The following is a 22,447-nucleotide window of genomic DNA, read 5'->3' as shown; positions in this document are numbered from 1 at the left end:
AATGTGGGCGGGGGAAGTGGTTGAGCACTGCTTTCCCATGCCCACATCCACGGCTGAAGTGCCCTTGTGCAAGGCACCTAACCCCTCACTGCTCTCCGAGCGCCGCTGTAGCAGGCAGCTCACTGCTCCGGGTTAGTGTGTGCTTCACCTCACTGTGTGTACACTGTGTGCTGTGTGTGTTTCACTAATTCACGGATTGTGATAAATGCCAAATTTCCCTCATGGGATCAAAAGAGTATATACACTTATACTTATCTACTGTTATCAGCTCACTGTGTCCTTATTTCATATTTTATTCATTGGTGATGCATGTTTTACTGTAGCTTGTGAGTGGTCTGGAACGATAAACAGCTGATGCATTATTTTTGAAACCACTGAATTTAGTCTGGGTGCTGAGTTTGCTCATAGACTCTCAACCCTGATCTAAATTAATGAGGAACAGTGTAATGTAATTTGCTCCCACATAGCGGCTTTCATTGAGACATGTAGAATTTGGTTTTTAAGTAGTGGCTCGACCAAAAGCGCTCAGGTTAGTTCTGCTGTCTGCATCCAAAATCTACAGACTCCCCACATATTTCAGTCCTTTCAGAGAGCAAGTTGATACTGTAATTGACCATATATGGTGCTACAGCATATCTGCAGCTGAGGCATTTTTATGTTGACATCATAATTTAGGGGTAAGGTCTCATTCTTTTTCTATTTTAAGCTCCTTTGTCTGTCTCTCTCTCTCTCTCTTTCTCTCTCTCTCTCTCTCTCTACCTCCCCCCTCCCTCTCTCTGTCTGGGTGCCTCTCTCCATTCTATACTCCTTGGCCTCCCCCCATCCCCCAGTCCAGATGTGGGGAGTGAAATGGGGCACAATGATGCACAGTGTGCCGCTCACACACACACACACACACACACACACACACACACACACAGTCCGCTCATTACCCCGTCCCATCACCCACCCACTCTCACTCAACTGGACACAGACACATGCATTTACATACACACGCACACACACATATATATACACACACACACACACACACACACACACACACACATACTATACACAAAAGGAACTGTTGGCTTGTGCTGCTTGGAGTGGAATGCTTGGCTATGTCATATGTGTGAGTGTGAGTCATAGAGATCAGCCAAGAGCACTATTATTTGGGCCAGGACAACTTTGCTCTCATTGGTCATATTTCTGCTGTTTTTTCCTCCACCAGCAAATCACAGCGCTGAAGAAGGAGAACTTCAACCTGAAACTCAGGATCTACTTTCTGGAGGAGCGAATGCAGCAGAAATGCGATGACTCCACTGAGGACATCTACAAAACGGTACACACACACACACACACGTGCACGCTCAGAGGGACTTGCATAGGAAATATCATCATGTTGTTTTGGAAACCGTTTTGGTGTTGCTGTAGTGATGTCCTGTGGTTCTGGTGATTTAACACTAGCAGTCAATTGAGTCACCCCATCTCCTTTTTCATTTTCGCATGCATCACTCACACACAGTCTACCTCTATCTATCTATCTCTCTCTACACACACACACACACACACACACACACACACACAATAAAGCCCAAGGCCCGAATCTCCCATATGCAGTGTTTGAATCATGTTCTTCTGATCTCATCTCAGTTGTCTGTGATGTCACTCTGTGATCTATGTTCCAGGGAGGAATGGTTGGCAGAATGACATTGTCTGTCTGTCTGTCCTCATGTCCTCCCTGCTCTATCTAAAACAAGAGAAGCCTAAAGATGTTCCAGTTACCAATTTGGGATGGTTGAAGCTTATGTTTGTTTCTGTCTGTGTGTGTGTGTGTGCGATTGTATGTGTAGAACATTGAGTTGAAGGTGGAGGTGGAATCCTTAAAGAGAGATCTCAGCGAGAAACAAGAACTCCTGGTTTCTGCATCGTGAGTCATTCACATGCTCTCACACATGAAAACTCCACAATAATATGTAACAGCCCCTATAGACCCTTTCAAGAGAGTTCCATTATCAGCATCATAGTTGGCCCCACAAGACTTCCTTTTTAACATTCCATATGTTATCTTAATGCAGAGGAAGTAGATTGGGGCCCAAATAGAACGTTCAAGCATTGTTTTTGTTTTTATTGTTGAAAGGGTCTATAATTAGGGGTGGCACGGTTCACAAAATCTACGGTTCGGTTCGTATCACGGTTTAGGGTCACGGTTTTCTGTTCGGTACGGTTCTTGTTGTTATTTTTTCTTTTAATCTTTCACACTCCAGAAACATATTTCAGCATATAGCTTAATCATCCACAATTAGGCTAGAGTATTTAAAGAATAGTTATCATGTAATAATGCACAAACAGAATTTGACTTCACATAAAGCACATTATTGTCTGAGGAAACGTTAAGCTACAGTTGAGATTTTGATACAGCAAGAGGGAAGACATTGATAATTTCAACAATCTTTTCATTTATTTGGCATAAAAGGCAGAATGTGTACTATTGCCATCTGCAGGAACGGATGCCCCTTTTTGGCACACAAAGAAAGAAAGTGTAACTCTTGCAGCTTAAATTAAATTCTTAAATTAAAGTGCAGTATTTGGAAACATAAAGTTCTTATCTAAAGTAAAAGTGCCACTGTAATATTTTAAATATTAAAAACATGCTGGCTAGTGGCTATCAATAAATGCAATCCATCGGTGGTGAGAGCTACGTAATGTGTGGTCGACAATTCTTTGACAAGTTTTTCTCGTGGTCTCGTCAGATAGTTTTGAACTACAGAGGTGCCGGTGTCGGGCGGGAGGGAATGTTGTAGCAGGGCTCGGTATTTTCATCAACTGACGAAATCCTTCACCCTCAATCACACTATATGGCATCATATGTTTTGCAATAAACATCCCGATTGCTTTTCAAGTATGGCCATTGCCCTGGCCGAAGTTATCACTGAGAGGCTGCTTAAATGCTGAGGACAGAAGTTGTTGGGTAGCCTCATGGCTCTTTCTTCCTTAAACTGTCTACAGACAAATTGGGGTGACGCTTTTCATATGACCTAGCATGTTCGAAGTGTTGCCAAGAGCATACTGAACACGTGTTGCACAATGTTTGCACACAGTCGCAGTCTTTTCTGTCGCCTTAACTCCTCTATCATCATAGGTAACCTCAAATCCAAAATGTTCCCACATACCAGACCTATAAGAGGCTGGCGATCCTGCAACTCCCGCAGTCTTTGTCTCGCGACTTGCCATTTCTAAAGACTCCAGTCGCTACAAGAGCACTCAAAACTATACTCCTACTCTTGCAACGAAAAGGGAAACACATTGTCACATGGGAATCAATTGCGCATGCCATAACTAGCCTGAACCGTAGGACCGTACGACGAACACACACTCCGAACCGTGACATGCCATCCGCACGGTTCGGAGCATTTTTCAAAAACCGTGCCATCCCTATCTATAATATAGCACTTTTTTGAACATCGACATAATGTGACATGTTTTTGTACTTGTGTTTTTCCAGAAAAGCGCTTGAAAGTTTAGCCAACAGAGATGTCACAGATTCAGCGAAGATTAGAGAGCGCGCCCAAAGAGAAATGGACTCTCTCCGAGACATGCTCAACCAGAGAATTCAGGAGCTGGAGGAGGTATACACACACACACACTCACACTCACACTTCAGCTCACTTTCAGACTGTTACATCCTCAGACAGACCAGAGGAGCCCTCAACTATCCTGAAATGTCTGCAGTGACTCCGATTGTCTCTGTGAATATGTGTCACTGTGACTAACATTTGTCTTTTTTCCCCTGTCTCTCTCTTTATTTTTCTTCCTCTCTCTCTCTGTCTCTGTAGAGTCTTCAGGAGGCCCAAGGGGAGATGGAAAGAATGGCGGCCATTGCTGAGCAACATAAACGCAACAATATGGACCTGCAGAAGCAGCTGCAGAATCACAGCCAATCACAGCCTTCCGTCAGGCCTGACCCCACCAATCACCTGCAAGCCCTGCAAGAGAAGGACCGGTGAGAGGAAACTTTGTAACAACAGACCTAACCCAGTTGTTCAACGCATAAGCCAAAAACACTATGCACTTACACTGGAGCTTATTTCAACCATTCATTCAACAGTAGCTGCAGCCCCACAATTGGCTTGATACAAGGATACAAGGAAGTTTATTGTCACATGCATATAGTTACTGGAAGTAAGAAATGCAGTGAAGTTATGTCTGGTGTCCTAAGGCCTTCATCTTTGTGACCAAGGTGAGAGGTACTATCGTGTTGAATGCTGAACTAAAGTCAATGAACAGCATCCTCACATAATTCCCATTCCCCTCCTCCAGGTGAGTTAAGGTGGTGTGCATGAGGTTTGAGATGGCATCCTCTGTAGACCTGTTGGCTCTGTAAGCAAATTGGAGGGGGTCGAAGGAGGCAGGGAGGGATTCCGGCTCTCCGTAAACGGGCTCTGGTTCAACACTTTAACATTTCGTGTTAGATTTCGTTGGAGCAGATAATGTTTTTCACAAGCTTCTCAAAACACTTCATCACTGTAGACGTCAGGGCTACTGGGCGGTAGTCATTCAGACATGTTGGACTTTTGTTTTTTGGTACAGGAACAATAACAGACTGCTTGAGGCAAGTAGGAACTGTCTCTTGAGCCAATGATGTGTTAAAGATATAAGTGAACACAGGAGCTAACTGAGCAGCGCAGGATTTCAATATATATAATATAATATATATAATATCATTTATTGCAATATAAACAAAGTGCTACTAAGTCACAGCACAGTCTCAACATCTCAAGTCTTGTTAACACAATGCAATGAAATGCTAATGGCGAATTTACATGGCAAGCTCAGGAGGCCCTAAAAGTGCAGCTCTCTCTCAGGTTGATCGGGGAGCTGCAAGCATCAGCGAAGAAACAGGACGATCTGATTGGTCAGCTCCAGCAGGGCAGTGCGGAGCAGCCAGCCGCAGCACAGATCGCTCAACTCGACACTCTCATTGGCCAAAAAGATGGAGAGCTACAAGTAAGAGACATTCATTCATTACTATGTTAAAGAAACACTATGTTTGAGGTATTTTTGGTGACTTTAGAGCTCCCCCTAGAGTCGCAGTATAGTTATATTTTACTCTGCCGTTGTGAATAGCCTACTTCTCATGGCTTGTTCCTCCTGTACACAATGAAAATGCTTTTATTGTGGAGGTGAAGTACTAACAACACACAAAAACTCCACATCTCCACTGACTACTCTACTGTAGTAGATCTACTGACAAGGTAATGTTTCACGATTCTCGCGATGTGTCTCCGGGTTGGCATTTCTTGAAGTTGCATGGCTAGTTCTCTAGTTAGTGACTCGCTACGGCTATGCTCTATGGCTATGCTAGGTGAACGATTCCCCTATTACAAGTTTGTTTGCCATCAAATTGGCTTCGTAGAGGTTATATTAAGGTAAACATTTTGCATAGTGTACCTTTAATTGTAAACAGAGATAGACATACATAATGAAGTGAAGCCTTTCAGTGACTTATAGTGGTGTGTTTTTTATCTATGTTCTTGCAGGCACTGAAAGATGAGTTAAATGTTGAGAAAATGAAGGCGGAAAGAGAGATCAAGGTAAGAAAAAGTTTGTCTATGTTTGTATACAAGCGTGTTTGCGGTGTGTGTGTGTGTGTGTCCCAGCTGGTACTTTAAAACCTTGTAGTCGCTGCTGTTGTGAGGTTTTGGGTCCGAGAGGATGCTCTCCAAGAGGATAACGTTGGTGGTGGCTTGCTGCCAGTGGAGGGCGCTCTCCACCACCCAGACTCAGACCCAGAGGCCATGCACCTGAGGGGACAGAGGGACAGGGAGGACTGCTCTGCTCACCAGCCTATGTGTGTTTATCCACTTAATAGCTGTGGCCTTTACAGGATGTACTCATGACATGACGTGTTCGCTCACTTACTCCCTCTCACTCTCTGAGGCACTCCACCCCCCCCCTGAAAAAACGTCCTTCCACGAAAATTGTAGAATTCCCAGCATTCCTGACTGATGATTAGCACATCGAGGCAGCACTTGGTGTAGCCTTTGAGTTCTCCTCTTCAAAAGGAAGTAGGGAAGACCTGCCTAAGACACTTTGGCCTCACTTTGCAGTTGTGGGTGAAGTGTGCCTGTGGAGATGTACGGACTGTGTAGGGGCCTAGTTAGCAGTGTCTGTGATGACTCCACTGATTCTTTGGTGGCTAATAATCTGGTATTGCCTCATCTGAATTTATGCTGTAGATATTTGTAATGACTTTGTAGCTCGGTCATTTTAAGTTTTAATGGCTTTGCAACATTTACAGGGTTTTAATATATTTTTACACTGTATTTGCAATGTCACCACCCAAAAAAAATGTCAGGAGGCACAGCCAAAAGTTTCTTTAAAAAAAACACACTACTTTTTTATTTTATTTTTATTTGTTATTTTTCATATATATCTATATAAGCATGCTCAATCTGACACGCCTGGATGAGGGAAGAATCCTGTCCTGTGTGTGTGTGTGTGTGTGTGTGTGTGTGTGTGTGTGTGTGTGTGTGTGTGTGTGTGTGTGTGTGTGTGTGCGCGTGTGTGTGTGCACTTCAGGTCAGCAGGCTAAAGCTGGATTAACACTTTGGCTGCAGACTTGCAGCGGCACAGAGTTATAAATGGAAATCTGGCTTGGAATAAAATATTAGAAAACTAATCCGTGTGTGTGTGTGTGCGCATGTGTGTGGTTGTTTGAGCCAGAGAGGTAGTTGTCATGGACACTGGTTCATCAGTGCCTTTGGACTGCAGGAGTGGGAGCATGGGTTTTGCATCTTTAGGAACAGTTTAACTTCTGATGGACATAGCAAGATGGTGAGAGAAGGGGAAAAGTCATGGCAGGTGGTTCAAGTGAAGCTACTTGACGGTCAGACAGTGAGAGCAGAGAGTAAGACGGATTACCTGAGCAGGTTTGGGAGTCCGTGACATAACATTGTGTGTGTGTGTGTGTGTGTATGTGCGTGCGCATCTTTCTGCGTCAGTGTATGTGTGTGTGTGTAGGGGATTTAGTGGATTGGTGGCAGGGGCTTGTGCTTCATTCTGTCTCTCTAAGCTAGACAGAGCAGATAGAATCAGCCAACACACGAGCAACAGCTAGGAAGGCGCACTACCGCCTTGGTGAGGAAGCATTATTGCCGTCGCAGCTTTTCCAGCTATAGTGTGCGGGTTTTGGGCAGATGGACTCTCATTCGGAATTCACCACACCTACGAGTGCCTTGTCACGTCTGCCTCGGTCAGCGGCGCGCATACAAGTCCCGGACCATGTTGACCCCTAGACGTCCATGCCTGTGTGTCTGAGGAGTCGGCTAAGTCTGCGACGCTTTGACACACTTCTCTTAACACACGCTTCGCCGTGTGTGTGTGTGTGTTGGTGAGAGGTGGAGGCCATGCGTGAGCCGTGCCGGGTGTGCGGGGCGCAGCTGCGGGGCAACCAGTGCCGCTGGCTGTTCGGGGCTTGCGGGCGGCGGCGCTTGGCGGTCCTGCTGGTGCGGGCGCTGGGCGTGACGGAGCTGCGGCGGGACGGCCGCGGCGAGCTGCTGTGCGGCAAGTGCGTCTTCCTGCTGGAGCGCGTGCTCCAGTGCGACGCCGAGGTCAGGCAGCTGCAGGAGGCGCAGGCGGCCCGCGTGCACGCGCTGCAGACTGAGCGCGACCAGCTGTGCGCGCGCATCCGCTGCAAGTACTGGCAGAACAACCCGCCCGAGGAGGAAGAGGAGGAGGGGGATGAAGATCACGCACGTGCGCCGAGCACACCGGAGGAGAGGCAGCCCAGCATAAGCGTCCAGCCGGCGGGGGAGTGGGAGCCAGGGGGTGATGAGGGTCAGCCACATCAATGCCACAGCCGGCCCGCGTCCAGCGAGACGGAGGCGGCGATGGTGGAGGTGGATGGGCTGTCGAGGGCAGGCTCACGCGCTCGTGCGAGGTGGCGCGGCAGCCTGGGCTCACTGAGCGAGGAGCGCCCCTGGTTCTCGCGCCCGCCCGCGCAGAAGCGCAGCCAGAGTCGCGAGTACTCGGCCCTGGTGCACCAGAGGAAAGCCCAGGCCCAGGCTCAAGCAGTGTCTCTCTCCCACCGTCGCTCCATCTCCCTCCAGTCCCTCAAGGGCCTGGCCGCCGCCGACCCCGTCTGCCCCCTACCGCCCAGGCCCTCCGAGGGGCCGTCCGTGCTCTCTGATTGGCTGCAGCTGGTCAGGAGCACCCAGCCCAGGCCGCTCCGGCACACGCGGGTCAGCAGGATCCCCGTGCTGTCGCAGCCCAGCGACCCCCGACGCCGCCTCGGCCAAGCGGCCGCCCGTAGGAACACCCACCCAGTCACAGCGCAGGTCCTCAAAGAGATGGAGGAGGAGTTTAATGATGAGTACACGCCCATTGTTGTGGAGGTATATGAAGCACATTGAAAACTGTAGCAAAGGATTGGAATGCCAAAGGAGGGAGGGGGGAGAGAGAGAGAGAGAGTATTTCTGTTTCTATATATGTTCAAGTACATATAATTATGTGCTAGAGTGAGCGTTTATGGTTGACTCCAGTTTATGTTAGTTCTTCATGTGTTTCTTTGGGTGTTTCAGCATCAGCTTATTTGTGTGTGTGTGTGTGTGTGTGTGTGTGTGTGCGTTCGTTCTGTTGCTGTGAGTGTAGTTTTTGGTTTGAGGTTAGGGTTGCTTTTTGTGTGTCAGCATTTTGCGTTTGTGTCTTAGGTGTGTGAACAGAAGCTGTCAGAAGTGGCGCGGTTAGAAGCAGCTGCCAAGCAGCTTACCCAAGAGCTGAGCTCCATCAAGACCAAAAATCAGTCCTTAGAAAGTGACAACCAGGTAACCCGCAGAAACGCACACACTCACACGTAAACACCCTAACAGAACACCTACACAAGCTCTCAGTCATCAGAAAGCGTAAATTAGTTAAGATTTCACAGATTCGATGGGCCGTCTGGTCTGTATGCATCTCTCACTCTCTCACTCTCTCCATGCATCTCTCACTCTCTCACTCTCTCCATGCATCTCTCACTCTCTCACTCTCTCCATGCATCTCTCACTCTCTCAATCTCTCCATGTGTCGCTCTCTCTCTCTGTTCAGGAGTTGACCGGGAAGCTGGAGGAGAAAGAGGGGGAGCTAGATAAAGAGAAGAAAAATGGTGTGAAGCGAGACAAAACAATCCAAGGCCTGAGCCTCGTGCTCAAGGAGAAGGAGAAAGAGGTACACACACACACACACACACACACACACACACACACACACACACACACACACACACACTGCAAGTACTCTGACTCTTTCACAGTATGAGTTTTCTTACACGCAAACATTGTGTTGCAGATAGAGGACTTGTATCATGATCTTGAGGACAGAGACCAGGCTCTGGCTAAAGCAAGGGATGCCCTGCACAAAGCCCAGCTTCAAAAGTACCAGGCAAGTGTGTGTGTGTGTGTGTGTGTGTGTGTGTCTTTTATTATTGTGCATTATGTAGTACGTTGTGTACATTACTGAGACACTTAGGGCTGAGCCATACCAGGCACGTAACTGAAGCGTTCCGTTCGGGTTGCGTCTGCTGCAACAATTAGCTGCCACTATAATCACTGGAAGTAGCTACACCAGACGTGATACCGGTGCATACGTTACAAAAAAAATAGATAAAAATAGATTACAAGTCGCGAACGGAACGCTTCAGTTACGCGCCTGGTGTAGCTTCGCTGTTACCTTGTATGTGTGTTTCCTATCTGTGTTCATGTTGCCTGTGTGTGTGTGTTCATGTTGCCTGTGTGTGTGTGTGTTCATGTTGCCTGTGTGTGTGTTCATGTTGCCTGTGTGTGTGTGTGTGTTCATGTTGCCTGTGTGTGTGTGTACATGTGGCCTGTGTGTGTGTGTTCATGTTGCCTGTTTGTGTGTACATGTGGCCTGTGTGTGTGTGTGTTCATGTTGCCTGTTTGTGTGTACATGTGGCCTGTGTGTGTGTGTGTGTTTCATGTTGCCTGTGTGTGTGTGTGTTCATGTTGCCTGTGTGTGTGTGAGTAGGGTGCGGAGGAGCAGCAGAAGCTGCTGCTGGAGCGTCAGATGGAGGTGGCGCGGCTGCAGGGTGACCTGCACGCGTGTCTGTCTGAGTGCAAGCGGCTGGAGCGCATCGTGAGTGGCCGCGACACCGAGGTGCAGCGCCTCATCCACGAGCGCCAGACGCTCCAGGACGAGCTGGACGCTCTGCTGCAGACCAAACAGAGGCAGGACAAGACCATCAACGTGAGAAGACACACACACACACACACACACACACACAGACCCATACACACACAGACCCATACGCACACGCATTAAGAGACCATCAAGAGAACATATACATTTTTTCATTTGGATCACATAATTAAAGAGATGACAAAATCCTCTCAGACACTGTGAGTTTGGACATACAAGCTCCTATCTAAAATTTCCCTTGGGATGAATAAAGTATCTATCTCTATCTCTATCTCTCTCTCTCTCTCTCTCTCTCTCTCAGTTATAGAGAAAGACTATTGGAAATAAGAAGAGGATTCTCCAAGTGAGAGTTGTCTTCATCAGACTGTTGTATGTGTTGTTGATGATGTACTGGGCGATGTGTTCATCAGGACCTGCAGAACCAGCTGAAGAAGCTGAGCAGCGAGCTGGGAGCGAAGCAGAGCGAGCGGGAGAAAGAGCACAGCGAGGAGCTGGAGGAGAGCAAGAGGAGGGAGCACACGCACGAGAGCACCATCCAGCGCCTCACACACACGCTCACACACAAGGAGCAGCAGCTGCAGGTGTGCTTCATCACTGTCACACACACACACACATGTTCTCACTCACAGACACAGAGAAGAAAACAGATAGCTAACATTACGCCAAATGAAGTATCAGCCAGTGAAAACTCTGTGTGTGTGTGTGTGTACCAGGAGTACATGAACATGTTGAGAGACGTGGAGCAGGGCACGAGTCCAGCTGGAAGTGAGGTCATGGTGAGCAAGTTGCGAGAGCGGCTGAAGGAGAAGGAGAAGGCCCTGGAGGTACAGGACAGCGCTCGGCCAGCATCACACTCTACTCCCACAGTCTGTAGGGTGGCCAGGATTCATTGTGTGTGTGTGTGTGCGTGTGTGTGTGTGTAGGCAGCGCTGGATGAGAAGTTCTCTGCCGTGGAGGAGAAGGAGAATGAGGTGCACCAGCTGCAGCTCTCTCTGCGAGAGAAGGAAAGAGATCTGGAGAGACTCAACAACCTGCTCACACACAACCAGGAGACTATCAGCGTAAGTGTGTGTGTGTGTGTGAGTGTGAGAGTGTGGTGTGGTGTATGACTAATCTTCTCCAACACCAGACATTACATGTTGTGACATTTATTGGCAGTCCACCTACTGTAATATTTGCACTGAAGCCATATGCAAGAGCTCCAGCTTGTATCTGCCAATGAGAGGTGGGGGAGGAGAGGAACGTAGAGCCCAAGGACCTCTCTTAGGTGGTTACTGCTTGTGTGCATGTGGACATCATATAATATAGCATGTAGCATAATATAACATGGACAGGCAGGTGATGTATGTTGCACTGTGTGTGTGTGTGTGTGTGTGTGTGTGTGTGCAGGGGCTGGATGCTCTGGTGAAGGAGAGAGACGTGGATCTGCAGCAGCAGGTCAACTCCCTGAAGAACCTGCAGCGGAGCAAGCAGAGCACCGAGGACAGCCTGAACCGAGCACTCCGCGAGAAGGACAGCCTCATCCAGCAGCTCCAGCACGCGCTGGAGAGCAAGACCAAAGACCTCGAGGTAGCTCTCTCAATCAAACACACACACGCGCGCCTAGCAACAAAGAGCAAAGACATAGGCGTTATTGTTTTTCATACACACACACACACACACATATTTAGCAATGCATGCAGACACACCATCAACTCCAGCAAACTGCCAAAGATCTGACAGTATGAATAGTACCTATTGTTTTCCTCTGAACACTAAATCCCCTGGGCTGGTGTGTGTGTGTGTGTGTGTGTGTGTGTAGGAACTGTCAGCCTCCTTGCTGAGTAAGCCCCAACAGCAGCAGAGTGATGTGACAGAGCGGCTGACCCAGAGGTTGAAGGTCGCCGAAGCGGAGCTAGCCGCAGCTCTGAAGGAGAGAGAGAGACTCCTGAATGAACATCAGAGCACCGTCGATACACTCCTCTCCACCATCAGCAGCAAGGAGCAGCTACTGCAGGACTCATCGGAGCGTCACAGCCGTGGCCTGCGGGAGCGTGACGCTGAGCTCCAAGAGCTACGGGATCGCCTCGCACACTTGCAGCGGCAGCTGAGCGACGCACACACACACTCCACCACCACAACGCAGAACTCCCAACTCACCAGCGCCCAGCTCCGCGCCCAGCTGGCCGAGAAGGATGACCTCATCAACGTGAGTCGCCCCTGACATCCGTCAAAACATTATAGAGTTAAAAGGTTTAAAGTGACACTCTTAGACATAGTGAAGCAGTAATGAATAAATAGATATAACTGTGTGTGTGTGTGTGTTTTTGTATATGTGTGCTTGCTTGTGTAGAAGCTGCTGGAACAAGGGCAGGAGAGGGATCGTTACCTGGCTGAGCTGAAGACTGATGCTGCCACCCCTCAGGTGCTGGAGCTTCGTCAGACCATCCAGCTGCTGCAGCAACAGCTAGAGGAGAGAGACGGTAAACCCCCTGCACACACACACACACACACACACACACACACACACACACACACACACACACACACACACACACCAAGTAAGAAAGTGTAACTATAAAACAGTGACTAAGCAGCAACATCTGCAAGGATGGCTAGAGGGACAGGAGATTTGTCTTCATCTCCCCAGCAATCAAAGCTTAAAGTATTTAAGACCCAGAGGACATGTGCACATGGGTGATGTGATAACAAAAATGCAGCAAGGCTATTGCATTAAGTATTTGAATTTGAATTCTTGTCCTCTTTTCCTTTCCTTTTCTCTTCCTAGATGAATTAAATGAGAAGGGGTCCGACGAGAGTCCAAAGGAGAAAAAGTCTGTGGCAGCCCTGAAGAAACAGCTTGCAGTGAAGACGGAGAATCTCAACAAAGCCCTTAAGAGAGAGGAGGAACTCAAGGTGAGACCCACACACACACACCAAACCTCCCTTAATCCTAATCCAACCCTGTTTACCTAATCCATACTTTATATTTAAATTTAACATACACCCCACAGCTTCATCCTAAAATCTGTGTGTGTGTGTGTGTCTGTGTGTCTTTTCTCTGCCTTATCACAGAGTTTAGTGGCAGCGCTTAAGGGTCAACTAAAGGACCAGACAGAAAGCATAGAGACCCTCACACACACTCTCACCACTAAGGAGGAGACCATTATTGTAAGTCACACGTGGTATATGTGTGTGTACATTTAAAATAACTGTTTCCATCGTCTGTAGACCCTAATTGAGTCAGTGTGTGTGTGTTATTGTTTAACATTGCACTCTCACTTCTCCAGCAGCTGCAAAGAGATGAGTGCAGGGGTCCCGGTCCTCCTGAGAGGGAGAACACCAGCATTGGAGGAGACAGCAAGGAGGTAGAAGCACACACACACACACACACACACACACACACACACACACACACACACACTTAACCCCATGACACACTCCACCCCATGACACAGTCCAGATACACACATATGCACATAGGCACAAACAGACCCTCACTCTTGACCTCTGATTCCAGACTCTGCCGCCCTTGTCAGCTCTGCGTGTGGAGTGGGAGGGGCTTAACCGCTCTCTGAGGGCGGAGCAACAGCTCTACTCCAACCTGGTTCGCTCTGTCAAACAGCAGGACAGGTGAGGCTGTGTATGTGTGTGTGTGAGTGTGTTGTATGTGTGTATGTTGAGTGTGTTGTGCATTACCCAAAAGATGTCATTAATCTAAAGATGCTTGTATGAAGTTGCAGTGAAGAGATCTCCTAAGTATTACCAGAGCATTGTTATGAGTGCGTCATGAATAAGGGTTGTGCAAGATTGTGAATACTGCCGTGCTAATGTGTGTGTGTGTGTGTGTGTGTGTGTGTGTGTGTGTGTGTGTGCGTGTGTGCGTGTCTGTGTGTGCGCGTGTGGTGTTTCAGCGCGTCGCGTCTGCAGTCCCTGCAGCTGGAGCTCACCGCTGTCCAGCTCCTGCGTCAGCAGCTGGAGGCCAGCATCCAGGCCAATGAGCAGCTCCGGGAGCAGCTGGAGCAGGACCTGCAGAGAGCCAATCAGAGAGAAGGTGCAGTAGAGGGACAGGCCTGACAGCCAATCACAGGGTTGGGTGCTAGTAATGACAGCCAGTCATTGGCAGAGAGGGAAAATCCCCATGAGTCCATGGATACTTGAAACTTCTATCTACACTCGATTACCTCAGCTTAGTTCCGGCTAAGATATCGAGTGGTGTTCTAAATGGCTGATGCACTTTTTGGTTTATGTTGTAGGTATACATAACTCGGTGGCTTCATATAGCATCTACATCAGTAACTCATGCACACAAACTCCATCATCCCCCATCTGTAGGAGTTTGTTTTTGTTTGTTATTTATTGTTGTTTAGGGTACATAACAAATAGGTTGTTGTACTTCCATGCAGTGAGTGCTTTGAGACGCACAAAAATAACCTCTCAGTACTAACTGTCTGCTTTGTTCTTTTAGTTCTCATTTCTCCTCATTTCACTGCTGTCTTTGTTCCCTTAGCTCTCAACACACACACACACACACACACACACACACACACACACACACACACACACACACACACACACACACACAGCCCAAAGCCTGTCCTCTTTGTCTGTTCTTTCCTTCATCTCCAGTCGTCTGTAATCATTTCATCCCTGCTGATAAAGCCACTGTGGAATAAAACTGCCTGCTTGTTTGTCTGTCTGTCTCTGTCTGCATGCACACACACACACACATAACGGCAAACTTATAACTTCTTATAATCTGAATGCCACATACCCTTTTATGGCACAATCATGTCTGTCTGTCTGTCTGTTTGTCAAACACAAAAGCACACTCATGGTCTGCCCATGTCTCTTTCTCACTTTTACAACACGCACACACACACTACACACACGCTCTCTTTAACATAATGCCTCCATCTGCCCTGCCTGTGCATGATTGTCCTGCATGTCTGACTGCTTGACTTCACCTTTTCAAAAACTGTCATCAACATTCTGTCTCCATCATCGCAGATCATACACTCATAGCAATGTGTCCGCGTACATTAGCACTACATTACCACATTATGCATAGTTAACTCCACAACATTATTCAAATTAAATTATATTACCTTTAATATAGACAGTAGATTTGTTTTTAAGTGTGTGTGTCTACGTATGCCTTTGTAGTTGACCTGATGAAGCGTTAATCCATCTCTACCCATCTGCTTAGAGTGCCCATTTCCATGGAGATGCCCTTTCACCCCGCCCCCTCCAGGGTGGCATTATAAATAGGCTTTGCGTAAACATGACCTCGATCAGGCAGGCAGAGCGGCAGAGTGAGAGTTGAAGGGGGGAGGAAGATTACTGATCTTTTGGACGCATGGCCTTTAGCAGTTTGGCTGGTGTTCTCCGTCACAGCTTTTCCATTACTCAGGCCCAGAGAACACACACGTTCATGCCCATAGCTATGAATGTAAAGGCCTGACCGTATGGAACTGGGCCCTGGCCCAGATTGCACAGATGTACATAATAGGGGGAACATGGCGTCATGTTTTTGCATCAGTCTCCATGTACGCTTCTCATTATGCCTCATGCAGTGTCTCATCTGTGCTCTGTGTCGTGGCTGACCCCTACTGGTGTAAGCAGTGAGATGTTGAAGACAGTCTGGGGGTCTACAGACACAGTTCTATATCTGCTCTGAAATAGAGGTGTAACTCATCAAAAATGGAGCAGTTTTTATCCAGACAAAAATACAGTGACACTGTTGGGAAGCAGGTGAAATATCTGACTGATGCAAGCATCGCCTACACTGCAGCATGAGCTGCTAGCTGATGGGGAACACAGACATGCCTGTTGTTTTTAGTAGCTCATGCATTATAACTAGTATGGTGATCAGTAAGTGTCTTAATGCATTATGCCTATGTAATAAGAGAGTGTAACAGATTGGTGCCAGCCTACTTTCACAGATGTAGCGTACCTCACAACACAATGTTCGCTAGTATGAAATCTTATCAATGCGAGTAGAGGTGAGGTATAGTTTCTAATCTGTATGACTGCAATCCATACGTCAACACCACTGCCATAACCTTCTTATTATTGCTTTGCTCTACCAGTCAGGTGACATATGATTCCTGAGTTTCATCATCTTATCATATCAGTTCCAGTTATATACATTAAAACCATTGACTGGATATATAGATTAAAACCCCTTGCATCACACACACTTCTAAAGATTGGGTGTGTTGGGATATAGGACAGGTGTTCATATTTGATTATTCATAGGTTTAGTCAGTTGGAAGGTTGGTGGAAACTAGGGGTTTCTTCAACTAATCAACTCTTCACTAGTTTGTGCTGTAGGCAGCAGTCAACTAGTCAAGAACAAAATGGCTAAAAGCTAAAGAGGCTAGACATTCCTATGTTTGGAGGTACTTAACCGAAAATGAGACCTGTTGTTCCAGTTACATGCAAGCTGTTAATACAGCTGTATTAAAGTACAATAAGAACATGTGCAGGGTCCCCATGGGTCATGGAATTTCTGGAATATCATTGAATTTTAATAAAGTCTATTCCAGCCATGGAAAGTCAGGGAATTGTATCATTGTTTGGGCAATCAGGGAATTTTTGTGGTAGAAGTATGAAATTTACTTGCCAAAATACGTTAATATGAATATCTTTTCCTGTAGCATTGGTGTTTATCCTGTTATTAGCTTTTTTCCATTACTGCTTGTTTGAGTGGTTGTGGTTAGCTTTGCTTTGTATTTTCAGTGCCCATTTATTCATCTCTCGCTTAAAAAAAAAAAAAAAAATAATTCCAAAAGTCTATCTGGCTGCTCTGAAATTTTTAGTCGATATATTGTACCTTTCATGATATAGTAGGTCATGGAAATTCAGGGTATTTTGTCAGAGAAAAGTCATGGAATTTAACATTTGACTGCTGGCTCCTGCATGTGTACCATGTACAACCATCTAAAGATTAATCATCCGTTGCTGCAGCAACAGCTTGCACTAGCAGTAATGTTAGCACCAGCACTCTATTGGTCATAATGGCCAGTCGTCAACTATTATGAAAAATGTGTCAACTGGTAAAAATCAGTTGTCGTGAAATCTCTAATGGAAGCTTGTGTAAATCTGTGTATGTTTGGGACCTAAACGGTGTGTGTGTGCTGCGTGTGTGTGTGTTCTGTTCTCTCCGTGATTGAGGATATTTGCACATTTAGTGAATGTATTTGCTTTAGTCAAGTGTTAATAACTGCAGAGCTACAATGCACTCAGCACTGTAGAGGTTGTACATCCATTCATAGTGATTTTGTGTGTGTGCAGGTGAGGAGCTACAGAGTGTGCGCTCTGCCCTGGAGGAGGCTCGGCGCTGGAACGCATCTCTTCAGACTCGACTGGGACAGATCCAGAGCCGCGGCGGTGGAGTTGGGCAGGCCAACGACACTGGTCAGCACCAGACATTCACAATAGACATCACAAGGCTGCGTAGTGTCAATCGTCCAATGGCCTGTTAAAAGGCTCCCGGTGCGTGTGCATACTGAATGACACATTGTTGTGTTTGGTGTTGTCCATGCAGGTGACTTCCCAAGTGTGATCGCTGATCAGACTTCCTACATGAGCATCTGTTTGGGAGAAACTGAGGAGACAGAGTTGGACCAGCTCAGTGTATCTCAGCTCAAACTGAAGGTAAACTCACTCAGTCACACACACATGCATTTTTCATATTTACATCCTATCCATAGCACAGACACGTACACCCTCACTCCCAATACAACTCAGTACCAGTCACATTTCATTAAACACATGTACATTGCTTACAGTAGATTGGACTGTTCCTGTTGGGTCCATATTGATAAAGCCATGTTCTGAAAGTCCTGTTTTCCACATTGGCCATGCATTTGCAGTTAATTGTTTAATACTTAACATAATGCCAAATCATTGAACACCTCAGTGGTTTAACCGAATGATTAAAGAAAGCACGCCAGGACTAGCTAACAAGCTAATAGTGATGACCTGGCTTGGGTTCAGCTTCCAGTTATTTCAAATGTTTGCCAGCTGTCTCTAGTCAATAGGAGTTCGAAAAGCCCTTTGTTATTCTGTAGTAAGTAGGTCAGTTTGGCAGCCGGTTTTAATCAAACAAGTGAATGCCGATCTAAGAAGAACCTCCATGATTCCCTGCTCCATAAAAGGAAGAATCTTTATACGAGGCCACAAAGTAAAAACACGTTCGGTTTTAAAAACGGAATCGATTAAAACATGCCAAACCTGAAGGGGTCGAGAGGCAGCTGGGTCCCAGGTGCAGCCCCTCTGAGCTCCCAACTTCACCGCCCCCTTCATGAGCACCGCTGTGGCTTGTGGGTAATGTTGTTTAGACTCTAGATCCACATTGGTGTGTGTGTGTGTGTGTTTAAGACTGGAAAGGTGATCTGATTTGGATAAGCATTCTCTCCATCTTTCAATTGGCCCTCTCTTTCTATTGCTTTTTCATTCTTTTTCTTTCTCTCCCTCTCTCTCTCTCTCTCTCTCTCTCTCTCTCTCTCTCTCTCTCTCTCTCTCTCTCTCTCTCTCTCTCTCTCTCTCTCTCTCTCTCTCAGGTGGCTGAGTTGCAGGCCTTGAACGCTGAACTGCAGAAGAAGGTGGCCGTTACCCCAGAGCGTCAACCTCACAGCCAGGTGACTATTAACACTAACGCTGGCTTAATCTCTGATCCTGTTAATCTCTAAGCGCGTTTGTGTATGTCTGCGTCTCTGTGTCTAGTGGAAAATCCAAATCACTCCTACTAGTTGACGTAGATCCTCTATGCATGTATAGCATAGTACTCTACCTCCTTCTTTGTACTTTCACTATCCCTAGGTTCTCTCTCTCTCTCTCTCCCACCCTCTTTCTTTTCCTCTTTCTAGGTCAATTATTTCTCCTCCAGCTCCTTCCTATGTGTAGATCTCTAGTACCAATTAACATGCCTGTATTTGCTGTAGAGAGCATGTTCTTTAAATGTGTGTCTGTTCCTCCATCCCGCCTAACCTTGCTGTTTTCTCCTCTCTCTGTCCCATTCGCCGGTTTTTTCTTACCCATGATCACCCTGCAGTCGCTGTGGTATCTTCTGTTCTGTCATGCCGGGCCTGTGTGTGGGTGTCAGCGTGTGCTTGTGGAAGAGAGCATATGCGTGTTTGCATATGCGTTTGTGTGTGGCTGCGTGTGGGGAGAGTATTCTTTTTTCCTCATTGCATTTTACGTTCTGAAGTCATGTGTGTGTGTGTATCACCATCCATCCCATTGCTACAGCAAGCAGAGATAGCAGAGCGGGATAGCCCAGAGAGGCGCAGGAGCATACACACACAGGTGGGAGACACACACGGCTAAACTGACCTTCATACTTACAGGAGCATGCGCAGGGACACATCTGCAATGATCTTTGTGTGTGTGTGTGTGTGTGTTTGTGTGTGTGTGTGTGTGTGTGTGTGTGTGTGTGTGTGTGTGTGTGTCAGGTGGGCGGTGTTGCTCGGTCACCTGTTGGAGGCAGCAGTGAGAGCGTGTCATTGGCTGGTCTGTCCACAGTGCACCTCAGCATACAGCATGAGGTGCTGCTGAGCGACCAGTCGTCTGACCACAGGTCCCAGACAACCTCACCCGTCAGGTCAGACACTCATCACTGCAATAACACATCACAAGCATGCAAAAGTACACCAGCCCAACAATACAGTCCACTCACTGTCAAGAGTTGGATTTACTCAGTAAATATCATTGAACAATTTCCTGAGGTTCACAGGTGAAGACTGTCCACATCCTGATCATGCATGAATAGTTTTGGTCCCTATAATTTAGATTTCAGAGAAATTCTTGCTTTCTGAAATTCTGGCTTGCTGTTCTTTGGCGGTACTGAAATGTACCATAGAGATTTGATACTTTCATGGGAACACATACTATACACATCTGTTCCTGCACATACAAAGTGTTGAACGTTTGTTTTTGTTTTTTATGTCATTGACGCAGTTTGTGTGTGTGTGTGTGTGTGTGTGTGTACAGATCGAGTCAGAAGGAGCAGCGGTCCAGAGAGAGTAAGGAGAGCGCCGACGCTTCCTGTGACAGCGACGGGCCCGGCATTGGCGTTGACCTCCGCCACACCATCCAGTGCCTGAGGTCGGAGGCGCGGGGTCACCGGCAGGTCATCCGCCAGCTGAAGGAGCAGCTGCAGCGCAGCTCGACGCAGTCCGATGGCGCCGGCGCCGGGTTCGACCCGGAGCTGATCGTCAGCATGGCCCGCGAGATGGAGAGACTGAGGGAGGAGAACGAGGCCTCGAGCCGGAGGGCACGCAGCCTGGAGGGCAAACTGCTGCAGGAGATCGAGGACAAGGAGAGGCAGGAGAGAGAGAGGAGGGCTGAGGAGAGCGAGGGAGGCCAGGGGGAGACGACGCGGAGAGAGCGGGAGAGACGAAAGGAGAGAAGAGAGAGAGGAGCAGGGGAGAGGGGGACGGAGAGTCGAGATGATGAGAGCGCCTCCTCCAAGTCCAGCTCCCCCAACAGGAAGACGGTCAACCTCATGGCCAAACACACAGTAAGAGTCAATCTCATTGGTCTTTTGACAGAGACATAACCTAGACATTCATCTGTGATTGGTCTGATTGGTAACGGTATTGTTTATCTCCTAGGCTTACGTGAAGTCGAGGCTGCCTGTGTTGGCCCGCTCCAGCAGACAGGCTGAGAGACCGGGAGTGGACCACCCAGTGTGTGACGGGGGCCCAGAGTCGTGGGCGCCCTACCCAGCTCAGAGGAGGCTTCTGGGGGCTGAGGATCAGCCAGCATCACCTAGATCTTCCCAGCAAAGCAGCCCGGGGACCGCAAGTTCCAGCCGCAGCCCGGCGCACTCTGCCCAGAACCTGGGCCTGGACGGAGGGCTGGTGTTGAGTCTGGAGCTGGAGACCCAGCTGGAGCTTCTTCAGCAGGAGTGCCAGGAGAAGGAGGGGCTTCTGCAGAGGAAGGCGGAGCAGTGGGAGAGGCTGCAGGCGGAGCTTCAAGAGAAGGACCGGCTCATGCGCGAGTACCTCCAGGCGCTGAAGGCGGCCGAGTCCACCATCGCCTACCTAACGGCCTGCAGCCTGGACGCGCAGACTGGCGTGGCCCCTGGCGGCCGGCCTCAGAGCCAGGAGCCAGAGCCTCTGGGCCTGAGTTCCAGGCTGCAGGAGTGTGTGCGGAGAGTCGAGGAGGCCATCACCGCCCTGACCCAGAGCGAGTCGGAGGCGGGCCACTCTCACGCCCCCGAGCTGCTAGCCCGGCTGGAGGAGCTCCAGGAGGAGGTGCAGGCGCTTCGGGACCCCGAGCAAGTGCAGCGGCAGGCGGACGCCATCCAGGAAGCACTGTGGGAGCAGAGCCGGCTCAACGCCGAGCTGCAGGAGCGCCTCAGGGCTGCCGAGGCCCAGCTAAAGGCCTACGCTAACGCTAAAGGCGACCATGGCCCCACTGCTGTAGATGCCACTCCTAGCACTGATGCTAACAATGCTAAAGCAACTGACAACAAGCACAGAAGCCCTGCTAAAACCAAACCCGGTAGCAGTGCTAACGAAGTTAGCATGGCTGCTGCGAGTCCCTCACTCAGTCCTGATTCGTCCAGTGCCTCTACAGGCCAGGGGGGTAACAACAACAACAACAGCAGCTGTAGTCCAATAGAAGTGGAAGGATTGCAGAGCGGGAAGAGCCGCAGAGTCCTTCCCAAAATGGCAGACCTGCGTGGCAACGCGCAGAGAGAGGAGTGTTTGCGCGAGTGTGTGCGTGCTGCGGAGGGGGCAGTGGACGCTCTCGTCGCCTGCTGCTCTAGCGCTGACCCAAGTGACCTTTCTGACCCCCATCGTGCCTCTGACCACTCGGCTGCCTCCCCTAATGCCACCCTTGCGCAGCAAATGAACCGCCTCCTGCACGTGCTGCATCAGAAGAGCAGATTGGACAGACTGGCTCCCAGCCACACGTCCACGCCCAAGGTCCAGACGAACCCTGCGCTGATACTGATCACTCCACTGCCGGAGGGATCTCTCCCCCAGATGCCGTCAGAAATTGGATCCGAACACAGCCCGGTCCCGCACGCCCAGCAGAGTCCCTCAAAGTCCAGACCTCATTCCGGCTCAGCCTCCAAGAACCAGCAGAGTCCGACCAAATCCAGGGCCCAGTCCAGCCCGGCCCATCAGAGCAAGCAGATCCCATTGAAGTCCAAACCGCATCCTGGCCAGGCCCCTCAGGACCTGCACCACAACCTGCTGCTGCTGCTGCAGCTCTTCAGGGAGCGCGCCCAGAGAGTGGCCATGTTAGAGGAGCAGCTCGCCAGCCTGCA

At 48.5% G+C, this 22,447-nt stretch overlaps 1 protein-coding gene across 1 annotated transcript in view; it reads left to right on the top strand.

The window, feature by feature from the left end:
- Window positions 1–22,447, top strand: part of cdk5rap2 (CDK5 regulatory subunit associated protein 2) — a 41,548-nt gene that overhangs the window by 6,214 nt on the left and 12,887 nt on the right. The window contains 28 exon segments of the mRNA XM_048258473.1: window positions 1,214–1,324; window positions 1,836–1,912; window positions 3,488–3,611; window positions 3,819–3,985; window positions 4,848–4,989; window positions 5,523–5,576; window positions 8,694–8,807; window positions 9,070–9,189; window positions 9,310–9,402; window positions 10,006–10,224; window positions 10,587–10,757; window positions 10,890–11,000; window positions 11,100–11,237; window positions 11,566–11,745; window positions 11,978–12,364; window positions 12,509–12,638; window positions 12,944–13,071; window positions 13,231–13,326; window positions 13,446–13,523; window positions 13,676–13,788; window positions 14,070–14,209; window positions 17,455–17,577; window positions 17,708–17,817; window positions 18,726–18,803; window positions 19,414–19,470; window positions 19,617–19,765; window positions 20,155–20,683; window positions 20,778–22,447. The exon segment at window positions 20,778–22,447 is cut by the window's right edge and continues 38 nt beyond it. Coding sequence (XP_048114430.1) covers window positions 1,214–1,324; window positions 1,836–1,912; window positions 3,488–3,611; window positions 3,819–3,985; window positions 4,848–4,989; window positions 5,523–5,576; window positions 8,694–8,807; window positions 9,070–9,189; window positions 9,310–9,402; window positions 10,006–10,224; window positions 10,587–10,757; window positions 10,890–11,000; window positions 11,100–11,237; window positions 11,566–11,745; window positions 11,978–12,364; window positions 12,509–12,638; window positions 12,944–13,071; window positions 13,231–13,326; window positions 13,446–13,523; window positions 13,676–13,788; window positions 14,070–14,209; window positions 17,455–17,577; window positions 17,708–17,817; window positions 18,726–18,803; window positions 19,414–19,470; window positions 19,617–19,765; window positions 20,155–20,683; window positions 20,778–22,447 — 5,609 coding nt within the window.

The sequence above is a fragment of the Alosa alosa genome, chromosome 12 (assembly GCF_017589495.1).
Source record: "Alosa alosa isolate M-15738 ecotype Scorff River chromosome 12, AALO_Geno_1.1, whole genome shotgun sequence".
Lineage (NCBI taxonomy): Eukaryota > Metazoa > Chordata > Actinopteri > Clupeiformes > Clupeidae > Alosa > Alosa alosa.
The sequence above is the reverse complement of the archived record's forward strand: the minus strand, read 5'-3'. Positions and strand labels throughout refer to the sequence as shown.